This window comes from Anneissia japonica, unplaced genomic scaffold, assembly GCF_011630105.1.
Source record: "Anneissia japonica isolate Jap-2015-1 unplaced genomic scaffold, ASM1163010v1 scaffold287726_len2788222_cov184, whole genome shotgun sequence".
NCBI lineage: Eukaryota > Metazoa > Echinodermata > Crinoidea > Comatulida > Comatulidae > Anneissia > Anneissia japonica.
The window spans coordinates 1,792,946-1,806,605 of NW_022705125.1; the positions used below are offsets into that span (position 1 = coordinate 1,792,946).

At 34.3% G+C, this 13,660-nt stretch overlaps 1 protein-coding gene and 1 long non-coding RNA gene across 2 annotated transcripts in view; both read right to left on the bottom strand.

Moving 5' to 3' along the window:
• Window positions 1-184: 184 nt before the first annotated feature.
• On the bottom strand, window positions 185-10,413 carry LOC117105258 (netrin receptor UNC5B-like). The gene is made up of 2 exons (XM_033246349.1): window positions 10,281-10,413; window positions 185-5,984 (listed from the first exon to the last, which is right to left on the bottom strand). Exon 2 carries the CDS (start codon window positions 5,579-5,581, stop codon window positions 3,764-3,766), a length of 1,818 nt encoding a protein of 605 aa, XP_033102240.1. The 5' UTR covers window positions 5,582-5,984; window positions 10,281-10,413; the 3' UTR covers window positions 185-3,763.
• A 2,597-nt stretch (window positions 10,414-13,010) lies between these two features.
• Window positions 13,011-13,660, bottom strand: part of LOC117105305 — a 12,108-nt gene continuing 11,458 nt past the window's right edge. The window contains exon 3 of the long non-coding RNA XR_004444881.1: window positions 13,011-13,521. This is a non-coding gene — a long non-coding RNA (uncharacterized LOC117105305). The remainder of the gene's footprint in view (window positions 13,522-13,660) is intronic.

Consider the following 13,660-nt stretch of genomic DNA (forward strand, 5'->3'; position numbering starts at 1 on the left):
ACTTCATTTCATTGTTGGTGGATAGTTTTATCATCATTCATAATAGCTTCGTTTGACTGCAGTTAAGCTGCCTTCAAATAATTATAACAGCTCTTTTGGAAAAAAATAATTTGGGAAATGGTTGCATTCAAGTTAGTATGTAGTTGATATTAGATGAAACAAACCGAGACTAAACAAAACACAGTACAGTAGTTATAATTTCCCTTTATTCGAAAACTTACATGTTGCAATACTCTAAACATTCATATCAGGTTATAATATTTGTTGTTGTTATGATTGCTTAATCAAAAGTTTATGAATAATTACGTCTCTTGGACCTACTGAACCAAACAAAACATTCATTGTTCTTTACAGTTTCCTTCCTTCGGTGAATAATGTTTACAATATATTATATCCCACTTATAATGTTCATTGTATTTGCCTGTTTATGAAATTATATTTCCTGTTTAAATCAATAAATTGGCTCTAATTCACAATCTGAATAATTCCATGTTTACTATTGCCATTGCATCTAGAATATGCTATGTTACGTAATACAAGGCAACTCTATTAGTGGTAACATCTAGATTATAATATTTAATACATTAAATTACAAGTCTGCCAGCAGTATTCTGTGTATAATTCCCTTTTTCAAGGGGACGGTTTTTATTTACATATACATTTTAACTGATTGAATTTTACTTATCGTATAACGTATGCATTGCATACATGGATTTTCACACACGTTTCAAAATTTAAACAATATCGTTCACAATAGTAAACTTAAGATACAACACAAATTCCTTGCAAGTTATAAAAATAATATATTTGTCTATTTCGTGAATACTTACCTGGATGAACCAATATTAGCCAGATTCCTAACATAACTTACCCGCGAAAAATAATGGAATTGTCTAACCCATCAATGCTATATAAAAACAAGCCTGAAATTCCTTTTGTCGCGAGCGAGTATTGTGAAAGACATTTTGAGGCTTGTTGCATAGTATTTGCATTATAGATGCCTATGTTAGATAATTCCAATATTTTACGTGGGTATAAGTCCCATTAGAAATCTAGCTTATATCAGTTCATCCAGGTATCTCACTCATAGACCAACAACATCATTTCTGATTTGTGTGATTTCCTGATCAAAATACAGAGGGGATCAGATGAAGGAGAAGCAAGTTTCTATCACCAAATGGTTTCATCTGCCCAAAAAATGGAAATGATGAAGATATATTAAACATATAAATTCTATTTTGTAACACTTTCTAGTAATTTCATACTTCTGTATGTTCATTTTTTTTACATACAATTGGCTTTACATTATTCATGAGTTACCAGTGTTCTCCCAGCAAGGAAGTTATTTCTGGTGTTGATAAATTGGCTTTTGTAATAAGATTGGGAATAGTTTCTCTCCCACTTTCAGCTGCAGGGCAGAAACTGGCAAAATCCCCCAGTTACCACCTAAAGAGTGAGATTGAAGACTGTATATTCAGTTTTTTTTATAATAGGGCTAGAAATATTAACCTTTCCAGCTCAATATCAGCATTTAAACGATTGCAATTTAGTTGTTTCAGTACAATAAATATGATGAATATGATAAATATAATTAGTCAATATTTTAAATGACTAAAATTGAATGTTTTTCGCATAAAATGTGCGTTCATTTAAACAATTCTGACTCTGGTCAGGGCCTTGTATTCTGGCAAATGTTCCCGGCAAATCCAGCATTGGGAGGACCTGCCAAGTTTCCCGCATTCAGTGTGAAAATCACACTAAATATAATTCCACCAGCATTTGTAAAATATACTTTATTAAAAGTTGTGCATTCTTCACTGCATAGGCTCATGCAAAGGAAGCAACTGGAATATTCTTTGTATTTCACAAACTAAATTGTACTCAAGTGAAATAGATTGCCTAAAGCTTTGTCTACTCTATCAAATTTTCTTTGAAAGAAAATTGCTGTATGGCCACATAATAGTAAAGATGTGCCTATATATGGTCATGACATGATATTTAGGCACGTCACATGTTTAGGCTTGTCGCGCATCTAGCAAATTTGATAGTCTGGACTTGACTTTAAAATGGTCATTTGTTCATTGCTCTAATGTCCCCTACCACCTATTCAGTGTTCAAATATGCATTTACAGCCATCTAGGGGCTAACATGTTTTTTAAACTTTTTCTGTCCTAATGTCGCACATTATTTTTACATAACCTTGGTAGGTCTGCTCTGGGTATGCATGACATATGGTACCATGTAAAACACCATGAATACTATTGTTACGTGACCGTGCATAAGCATATATATTTATAACATTTTAAACTTAGGAATGGTGACCATGCCCCTGTGTCTGTCTACCCCCTTTGTAATCTAAAAGCCATCTACATCAATAAACATCTATCTCAACACTAAATCAATAAATTTTGGCAGCCTTTTTTTTTACATAACCTTGGTAGGTCTGCTCTGGGTATGCATGACATATGGTACCATGTAAAACACCATGTATGTATACTATTGTTACTGACCGTGCATAAGTGCACATATATTTTAAACCTAGGAATGGTGACCATGCCCCTGTGTCTGTCTACACCCTTTATAATCTAAAAGCCATCTACATCAATAAACATCTATCTCAACACTAAATGAATAAATTTTGGCAGCTTGTCTAATACTTTATTTTTTAAATGTATTTATTACCCAGTATACATATTTTGGCAGTTTTTAATAGTGGTATACAATATAACGAAATCATTCACAGAATTGAAAAAAAAAATTATTTTATTCAATATGAGTAAACTTATACCTGTTCCAATGAATTGGCTCAGATTATTAAACAGTTTGCTGTATAGGGCTGGGACTAAGCTTTCCAATATGGGGTGTGGCCATCTTTGATGAAGACCAGGCTGGACTACAGGGAAGCAGGGGGGCTCATGAGTGAAATCCCCTGGTGCCTCAAAAGTTTGCAAATCTTGGACCATTTTAAGCTGTTCTGAAGCATTTTACCGTTTATTAAAAAAACAATTCTATTTCGTTCTGAAATTCATGGTTAACAGGGAGGCTTGTCCTGTCTAACAGGGATATCTGTGGCTGCTGCTGGCACCGCCATAAGCATTGGTGTGTGCACCTATGTTTTATATCAATTTTAATTTACAAACATATGTGAGGTCTCCCACAAAATGAGTCTCATGGTTAGAAAATAAAAAATTGAGTTTATATTGTATTTGGGTAGATAACATTACAGTATAAGCTTTAATTTGGTTTTTGAATGGCTTCCCTAGGATAAGTACATCCACAGATGTGAGCATTTAAAGTTTAGGTGTATGAGAACCAGTTTTGAGAAAATCGGCCTCAAAGATAAAGTTGTACAAACCTCTAAGTAGGCAGAATATGTGCAGAAAACATTGTTTTAGTAAGAAAATTCACTTAAAGAGTATATAGTCATAAAATATAAGTATCAATTTATTCAAAAACATTAAAATCTAAATTTTGTAAAAATTTAGCCTTTGACCTATTTTGGTGAATATCTCAGTGATTTGACCAATGCTGCATCTCTTGTGGTGAGACCTCTACATTATTTTTTTTATATCAAGAATTGTCTTCCCAAACCTCCATTTTGTAAGATAAACTTGTCAAGCAAGTAACATTTTTCAATAAATTATATGACAGTAGTTCTATTTTACAACCAATATTTTAATTTATAAAATTATTTCTTGAAAACAATACCATTATCAGCTGCTGTCTAATTAATAATAATTAATATTAATTTTTAATAATTACTTCATTCACATTTTTCTAATTCTTGCTGTTGCTTGCAAACCTTCATTATGACATTGGCGGCGTCCAACCGATCATTCTTCAACAAAATCTCTGCCAACCAATCCATCGTCTTGTCCTGTTGCACCAAGCTTTGCAGGAGATGCGTAGTTGGGCTTGGTTGGTTTTTTAAGAGTGGGATGGTGGCGTCCAAATCAAGCGCACTTGCAACAATACGCCAATCTTTACCTAGAAGAGATGGAGGGTCGAGAAGCATGACCAAGTCCATCTGTAACTGGTGCGGGATAACTTCAAATGTACACGGGCTTGCAATGTTGATGTTATCCATGGAGCTGGAATTAATGTAAATGTTTGTGGTAGAGTGTTCAGAGTCCTTCCGGTAATGTTTATTGACTTTGGGACTGTTTCCTTGGGAACAGTAACCATGATCATTCTCTATGTTCAATACGGGATTTGTTTTTAGACCAATGTGATTACAAGGTTTCAGTGCTGAGTCATTATTAACACTTGGTGGCGGAAGAGAATGCAAGATTTTGAAATTGAGAAAGTCATCCTCGCGTCCTTTTTGAAAAGTCTTCAAGCAAAAACTAATGTCTTGCACGCTTATATTTTCATGCTTGAAAATAAACGACAAATGTGGGCATTTCCCATGCCATATGCTTAGATATGAAATGCGTTCTGTCTGATCATTCGAGCATGACCACCCTTCACTTTTATAATCCAAACGAATAAGCATATCTTGCTCGTTGCCATGGAACAAAAACACTTGCTCAGGACAAATTTGGTAGAAGTTTTGTTTTGCTTCATTTTGCTTTGCAAACTGTAGTGCGCAAGGTGTATTGTTGAGGAAGTATAAACGTACCTGGAAATGACATCCGACCCTCATTGGTCCAGCGAATGCCACAATCTGTAACCATTTTCTTGTATCATGACCTTCAGCTATGCTTGTATAAAGCGTGAAATGCGTTATGTGTATTTGGCATTCGGTTGGAGTAAGAATGTATGGCTTCTCTCCATTCTCGCGTTCGCTTATTTTCATCCATGCTTTGTCATACATTAAATTTGTTTCACTTGAGAAGACCTCAATATCATTCCTATCATATGCACAGTGTTTAAACTTCAACACTGCCGGTTTGTTAAGTATGAGTCCGTGTGGACCACAGTGAACAACAGGGCTGATGATTGTTTGCAAGTCTGTCATTAACGGAAAATCTGTCAGATCCCAATCCAGAATTAAGAAAATTCTCTCTTCAACGCCCTCTGGGATGGCACCTGGTGGTATGAAGAGTGATATTCCCATCTGGTCGAGCTCCAATAGGCCTCCCTGAGATCCGATCATACGGCAAATGTACACAACAAGTTTTGACTCAATCGTAATTGTCTTGCTAATGCTCATGTCATGTTCAAACTCATCAAGTTGAAAATCGTGACGGCGTGGTGGTGTGGAGAATACAAAATTGCTGTCTGATGCTATGACAGGACTACCTATTTCAACATCTTCAATGTAAACTGGGTTATCAACAACTGCATTTGTATAAGGAACTACCATGTTTGATGTCAGAATAGGGCCTTGATGCAAATGTCCACTAATTGTGCTGATGCCTGCAGATTGCTGCTCAACAATTCTAGATTCAACATCCTCTGTCTGTCTGATTTTAACACATCTTACAGTCAACTTCCGATGGCATAAAATTCTGCACAAGAATTTTATGAGGAGAAAGAGGACGAGGCTGAGAAAGATTACACCAACTGCCAACACAGCATCACTAATGCCATCCCCTGATTTGTTGCATTTTGCTTTGGAATTATTTGAATGATGCATTGTTTCGTTTGTTCAATATTGCAATTCAACCAACAGAATATTCACACCAACATACAGTTGACAAAACCATTGAATATGCGCAATTAGATACAGCAAAAATGTAGTCTGCATAGGCCAGCTATGCAGTTAGTCTGCTATAATTCTTTGAAGGCCCAGCGTTTGTTCTCTTGTCGATATAGTTCTTGAAGGCCTAGTCTTGCTCTTGAGTTGTTTTATGCTTTCAGGTCAGTGAGGCAGCAAAACTGACCAGCAGTCCGCCATTTACCTCACTAAAGCTCTACCAGAGAGCACCGTTGTGAAGTCGCCCTTTCGTTAAGTGAGTGTTTTCCTGGTTGATCTTGTTTACTATGGTACTTGCCATGACGTCAATGGTTCTTTAGAAATTAGACAATTATAGGTGGTTCTGCAAAGAAAAAAATTGATAATAGAAAAGGGTAATTACCCTGAAAAGTCCTAAAGATTGAAGAGTACCTGGGAATTTATGAACAACCTTGTGGTTAGGACAGTACACAAGTTTCTGGTTTTTCCTGTACATTTACAACAATTTTGAATAATTTTGATCTAGAACTTGTCTATGTTTGTTAACAAATTAAAAACACATTTTAGTTTTCTGTGAATGTAATGTGTGTGCTCAATTTTCATATATCCAGGTGTTTTTGCCAAGGCCATGTAAAGTAACAAAATATAAGGAAAATTTTAAAAAGTAAAACGAAAAAATGAAAACATTTAAACAAAAGGCAAATTGATAATAAAGAAAAGGGGAGATAATAATAATAAAAATCAATAGGATAATATGAGGATATTAAAAAGCAATAATAATAACACACAAAAATTATCCTCTTTGATTAAGTTTTTTCAGGGATAAAGACAAAAGGTCAAAACTTATGAACGTAAAATTTTAAAACGATGTATATTAGGAGCACATTTCAATAGCAAGATTATTCCATAAAATGAAAGACTATTTAACTTGTATTCAGTTTTAGCTAAAAGAAACATCAAAATCAATACCATCATTAGCATTAGCATTGATGAGTGTTATCATTGCTTTAAAGATGTATTGCCACTGGAAGTCAGTAACATTTTGAATTGCTTAATTTAATGAACCACACAAGTTTAACTTTAATATAGTCGATATATATATAAAAAAATAAGGAATTTTAATGATTTACTCATGGTTTTCCTATAAATATGCTACTATACGAAGTTTTCTTTCCTCTTCTTATTTTCAGTTGAAAGCTATGAAATAAGTAATTATATGTTTAATATATTTTCAGTTGATTATAGCCTTGTGTTACTTTATTTGGGGAAATAAGATAAAATGTTTTTTTTCTCCTTTGCATATTTTGAGTTTGAGAATTGTCATTATATATTTATGATTTATATTGAATAGCTTGAAATAAAGGTTACTGTATTGTATAATTAGTTGGCAGAATTCATTTTAATCTGAGGCATCATCATTTGTCATTTAAATTTTAACAGCCCAAAATAGATTCTTGTCATTTGATTGGTGCCATGTGACATTGGGTATTTATGCCATAAAATAATTTTGTTTTTTAATTTTGTCACTTTTCATGTTGATTTAGCTCTATTTCAATACATTTTTGTCCCCTCCACTTTGTTCCATTGTACAACTGACAGACACTTTTTTAGCAAGTCAAATCCTGCCTATGAAATGATGTGACAGTGCTTGGAAAGGTTTACTTCCATCCAGGGATGGCTGGTTCAGCCTAAATCCCAAAGTACGGAACTAAATCCCTATTCAAATGAAAACTTAATGGTCATTCACCCATCTCCCACCCCTTCCAGCCTATGCCCATTCATTCTGTATTGATATTCACACTACAGTAGATATTTTGCTGCGAATCTGCAGTGGAGTGACCTTTGCCATATTTCCCAGGTCAACTGAAGTGGGCTTATTTGTTTAACCCCATAAATTAGAAGATTTTGAAATGTATAACAATGCACGCCCTGAAAGGTTGTGATTTGGACATCCTGTTCGAAGGTTTAATCCACATATATACAGCATAGATTAACCCCCCAATATTAAAATAGCTATAATATATACATTCCAAAAGTCCTGGCTTGGCAGGGTTTTTCCACTCTATATTTTGTCCCATTGTCCTGCACAGCGTATATATTGTTCAACTTTTGAACATGTGTTTGACTAATTAAAATAAGCTCAATGTTCTAAAAAGGTCAACTCTCTACCATTATATACAGTATGCAATGTGAGAACTCCATAAACTTGTATGTGATTATAACAATTATATAAAAGTTGATTTGTCCTAATTGTCCAACTCCAGCTTATATCAGTGGCCAATGCCTTGTATCTATATCTGCCAAAATCTGATAAGAAAGATTACAGCCAGTCTGTCTGTCCATGTGTATTGATAATCTGTTGAAAGTCCAAAAGTGAGCAGAATAAAAAATGCAATTTTCAGTTTCATTCTTATAGCAAAATGATAGGTTTTTAAGTTTTAATTGTTGCTAAAATTACATTTTACTGCTCTTTTTCTCTGAGGTAGACATATACATTTCTTCACAATATTATACAGCTAATTTTTATTTTGACTTTTTACGTATATTAATTATTTTAACTACAGTCATTTTTTTCTCATGTCAAGTTGTTTCGTCTTGTCATTTCTCATGTAATTTTACCCATTATATATTTTTAACCCAGTAGCTTTTGGAAAGGATCAAGACAAATTTCCTATTATAAAAATGCGACAATAATGAATGTCTGCAATTCTGAGGGTTTGTTTGTATTTGTATCGATCATTCAATAACTTAACTTAGCAAATACACCTACATAACAGAGTAAATTTACACACTGAATACGAGTTTGATAAAACTTTTGTACTCTATATTGTATTTTTGTACTCTATATTGTATTTTTGTAATGATAGTATTCATTAATAATAATATGTGGCAAAGACAAGCCAAACCAGTCACTCGTCGCAAGTCCTGTTTTGGAGAAAATGGTGGGCAAAACATGCTGGAATGTCAAAATTTTGGAAATCAATTTTATTGCACTAAACTAACCTTTATATATCTATACATCATGCTATGCTGTTATTTTTCTCATTTTCAATGTTAAAACAACAATTTTTAACGATTTGGTGATGGTTTCTGCCTAAGAAATACTTGATTTCGTAAACTTTCTCAAATATTGACATTTAAACTGCTGTTTGAACTCCTGTAACTTCATAATAAAATTTTGGATTTAAATTATTCTTTTACCATTTTATAACTCTTGTTTTACTGTTAAACACTCTTTTAATAAACAAAAATTGATTTTTGTGATGAGTGACTGGTTTGGCTTGTGATGCGGGTGTATTGAGTTTAGGTAATAATTACTCAAACTTTTGTGGACTCTTCTAATGTAGACAAAGAGTGACATTTATAAAGCTTAACTTGTTTGTTCAGTGAGGGATCATTCCATTTAGGAGGGCCTCTTTAATTTGTAGTTGAAATCTACTGTTAGCCTGATCTATGGTTTTAAAAGCAATCTTTGTTGCTATTGGAATTGCAATTTGTGTTCTTTTTTATATGTTTATACATGTTTAGAGAGAGAAGCTTAGCTCATCGGTTAATCTGGTGGTAGCCACTGTGTGTGCGCTGAACCATGGAGATCTCTAGGTCCTCGGTTCAATTCCCATCACAGCCTCTCCTTGTGTTTCAGCTGGAGAGCTGAAATGCAAGTTACAATAGCGCACCGTCTTTCGGATGAGACGTTTAAGCCATTGGTCCCTTGTGCATTTATGGCCCATGTGCACGTTAAAGAACGCAGTAGGCCCGGCCTACTATTGTCTCCCGGTCTACTGCCCAATCACTACCAGAAGGACCCCACTGGAAATAAGTCTTCTTCTAGACTTTCGTGGGCTATCCTTGGTGTTTACACCGAATAAATTCAATCAATCACAGAACAAAACAAACGAAAAGATATTTTGTTTGATGATACATGAATGTGTGAATTTTAGATTGTGGAGAAAATTTCAAACAGTAAATTTTACTCTAGGTTATCTTGTTATATTCCATTCATAGGTAAGTAAGAGATTGATTACCTTGGATATATTTTTTTTTTACTAAAAAGACTGGTAAATTTTACCTTCACATAATGGAAATAGAATAATAAGCCACTTAATGCATTTTCCTTTTTTATAAATGAATAAAATAAATAGTGGTTACATCTCATCAATAATGTAGTAACATCAGGCCATAAAACCAAGATATATATTTTTAAAAACTGTTCATTCTGTCAATCTCTGTTTGTTTTTTTGAGATGTTACCACTCGACAGTGATTTGTTTTGATTTATATTATTCCATCACTTAAGGATAGCTTCAGCTTTTTTCTATGTTTGTATTTTTTCTAACCTTTGCATTTGCACATGGTAATTGTTGTTTCTTGATGTTGAAATAAATTAAATTAATTGAACCGGTGTACTGCATGAAAATGATTAATGACTGTATGAAAGGTTTTAATAGATTAAGTTTATTTAATGAATAATACAGAAGTGGATATTATCACAGTTATTCAATCATGAAAGAAATAGTGTGGGTGTATAGACAACAAAAGCATGTGCATGTACTGTAATATTTTTATTCGAAATTATCAATGAGTTGCAGTCGGCAGGTTAGCTAAACAAGGTATACAAAACCATCTCTCCTAAAAGAAAATAAAATAAAATAATTACTTACTTTTATAATACAAACGAGAAATTCAATAATGAGGCCTGCTAACTTTTCCAAAAGTAACTGTTTCAACCTCGGGAATGTTGTTTCGTCCCCTTTCAGTGTGCAATGAAGCTACTGCAAATAGTGATAATCAGTATCACCAAAACATTGGCAGCATGCTGGATGACTGACGTCATTGGCATATTACGACCCTTTGTATCCGGTTACCATGCGTGCTATTGGCTACTGCCAGTTTAATCAATAATTTATTAGGTTTTTATCAAACCTAGTTATGTACTTAGTTAAAAACTTTATTGGTTTTTTTCCGTGACCTGTCGGAAGTTCATGAATGTGGGAAATAACACTTCAATAAAAAATAGCTACAAATGTATCACTTCATATAAATGATACACATAAAATCAGTTAGCGATTTTATTTAATTAATTAATTAATTCATTCATTCATTTTTTTGGTTGATTAGAGTTCACATTAATGTCCATGAGATCAGGAGGTATTTGATTTACAGTATCATGGAATGCCAAAAAATCGGGAGATGTTGCAATACAATAATATGCAGTATTATTTTTATTTAAATGAAATGCAACAGAATCAAGTACTACTTAACAGGCCAATGATGTAAAAAAAAAAAAAGAACAAAAAAAAAAAACATTTTTATTTTGATCTTAGCCGTGGAAAACTGGAAGTCTTGACTTTTAACAACAGGGGCCAAGCCCTCTTCCCACCACGAAACATCCACTGGTGCTACCTTTGCCGGCTAGCCTCCACAAAAAACTGCCAAACCCCCCCTGTTGGATAGCTTTTCCTTTGCATCCTGGAGCCACTGGCAAGAGGGATGGGCTAACAATTATATGAGTCATTGTCACCATGGAGATATAATGCTCAGACTTTATCAGCTAGAACAAACACAGAGGTTTGCAGGTCCAACTTCCTCGATATAAACACAATCAGTATAATATGATAAAGAGTAAAAATGTATAACAAATACTAATGGTATTTAAATCCTTCTTTCATGGTATTGTACGTATTTAAATGCATTGCAACTTTGAAGGGCACGCCCTTTGGTGTTTGACATGACACTCTATCTAAAAATAAATGGTTGGAATTATGTTTTAAATTTTTACAGTACAAATAAAAAGATTGTGATATTGAAAGATTTTTTTTAGTAGGTGATCAGTGGCGGCTCTAGGATACATTTTCTAGGGGGCTACGCTGTCCGACAGGGGGCTTGAGCTTGCATGCCTGAGGAGGGGAAGGGTTTGGGATGGGGTTTCCCCTTCCCAAATGAGATTGTGATATTGAATATCACATATTGAATATCGCAAAATGATTGTAATATTGAAAGAGTTCTTTTTTCAGCAGGTGATCAGTGGCGACTCTAGGATACATTTTCTAGGGGGTCTACGCTGTTAGACAGGGGGATTGAGCTTGCATGCCTGAGGAGGGGAAGGGTTTGGGATGGGGTTTCCCCTTCCGAAATAAGATTTTTTTTAAATAGGGACCTCTGGATGGTTGGAAATGACTGTGAAAGACATGTTTTGGCTTGGTGTAGGCCTATTTTTAAAATTTTTTTTGGCCAGTGAGGGGCTTCACTTGCCCGATGGGGGATTAAGCCCCTCCTGCTTGCACCAACACTGAGGTGATGCGTATAATATTAAGTTCATGACTCTGTAACCGTATTTGTTGCTTTCAATGTTTTTTTTTTATATTTTGATATTTATGAGTTTTTAATCACATTTTTTTATGTTGTCTATATTGTATTTTCTTGATTGTTTATTTTTTACGTTTTTTATGTTGTTTTGTTTATCATACTTTTTATGTTTTTTAATTCATTGGGGAACTACGGGCCAGATCGTCCCCTCTGTACAACCTTCTTGTGCAATTTTGGGCCATTATAAGATATTCTTAGACTTCAGATGCACAAAAAAGGAGATAGATGATGTAGAAGTTGGTGCAAACTGGATTACATGGGAGCGGTTCCGCAATGTTTGTGGTTTGGGGTCTCAACCTTGAGGTTTCGGCTTTGAATCCTTGCTGTGCATTTACTAATTTCTTAGCCCTGATTTTATTGGGGTGGGAAAGTCTCTAGCACCTGGGGAGAGGGGCCAAGTCCATGACACCTAGAAAAAAATGCAATTTTGGACCATTTTAGGCTTTTTTGACATGTTTTTCTTGCTCACTACTAAATGTTTCAAAGTATTAATTTTTTTTCCTTTTTTTTTTTTTTTGGTCCAATAAGTTGTCGCTGACAGGCGGCTTACGCTCCCCTCTCCACTGCTGGGACCTCCAATGATCACAGCATTTCAGACCTGTTTCCATTCCAGGGTGGCGCCAGAAATTTGCTCACAAGGGGTCTGACACTCAATTCATTCATCAGGAACAGACCTTTGGATGTAGTTATGAGTGTTAATAAGAAACATCTACATTCCACAAAGAGACTATGATACTACAACTGATATTGGAAAACAGAACACACAACTACAGAAAAAGAAAGTGTCCTCACCGACGACGTATCCAAGGAGCAACAGAGGAGCCTACTTAAAACAAGAAGTTTATAACTATAATTATTATTAATAAGAATATGGGACTTGGCATGCTAATTAATATGATGGCTTATGCCACCTACACATATCATTTCATCTCTTATCACTTGGTGTATGTTGCTAAGATTGTACTGATGAATATTACGACAAAACTCAGCACGTTTATTAAATAATATTTAATTAGCATTCACAGTCAGTGTTGGTATGGTTAAAAAAGCTTATTCAGAATTTATGACTGTAAAATGACTGATTAACGTTGATACCAGTAGGTTATTGCTACTCTATAAAATGTCTTCGGAAAAGAGTAAGGAGTTGTCTTCTGGTGTACTGACCAATTCACCACCAGAAGGACCCCACTGGAAACAAGTCTTCGGATTTATTGGGTTATCCTAGGTGTGATTCACACCAAAAATACTACTACACCTTATGCCAAACATTACATAATGCACTGTATGTCTGTTTGAAAAAAAATACTAACATTGATTGTTGTGTTGTTACAGATATTGAATGTGCCCCCATATCAATAGAAATTAGAATGGAATTGTACAAAAAAAAAAGGAAATAGAGAACTACCGGTATTGTGTAATGAAGCTTTAAAAGTGTATAGTATTGTCTTCCGAGATGTGAAGTATTTAAAAAGACTAACAAAGACCTGTAGGTCAAATTTTCGCATTCCTCAGTTGTGTTTCCCATGACAAGAATTTCTGCGAAAAAAAAAAAAAAACCCAAAAAAGTCAGAACAACAACACATCTATCAAAACATAACAATATAAAAAATAAGATCTAAAAAATACACTGGGGGAAACCCTGTCATCTAACAAAAAAACATTTATTTATATATAT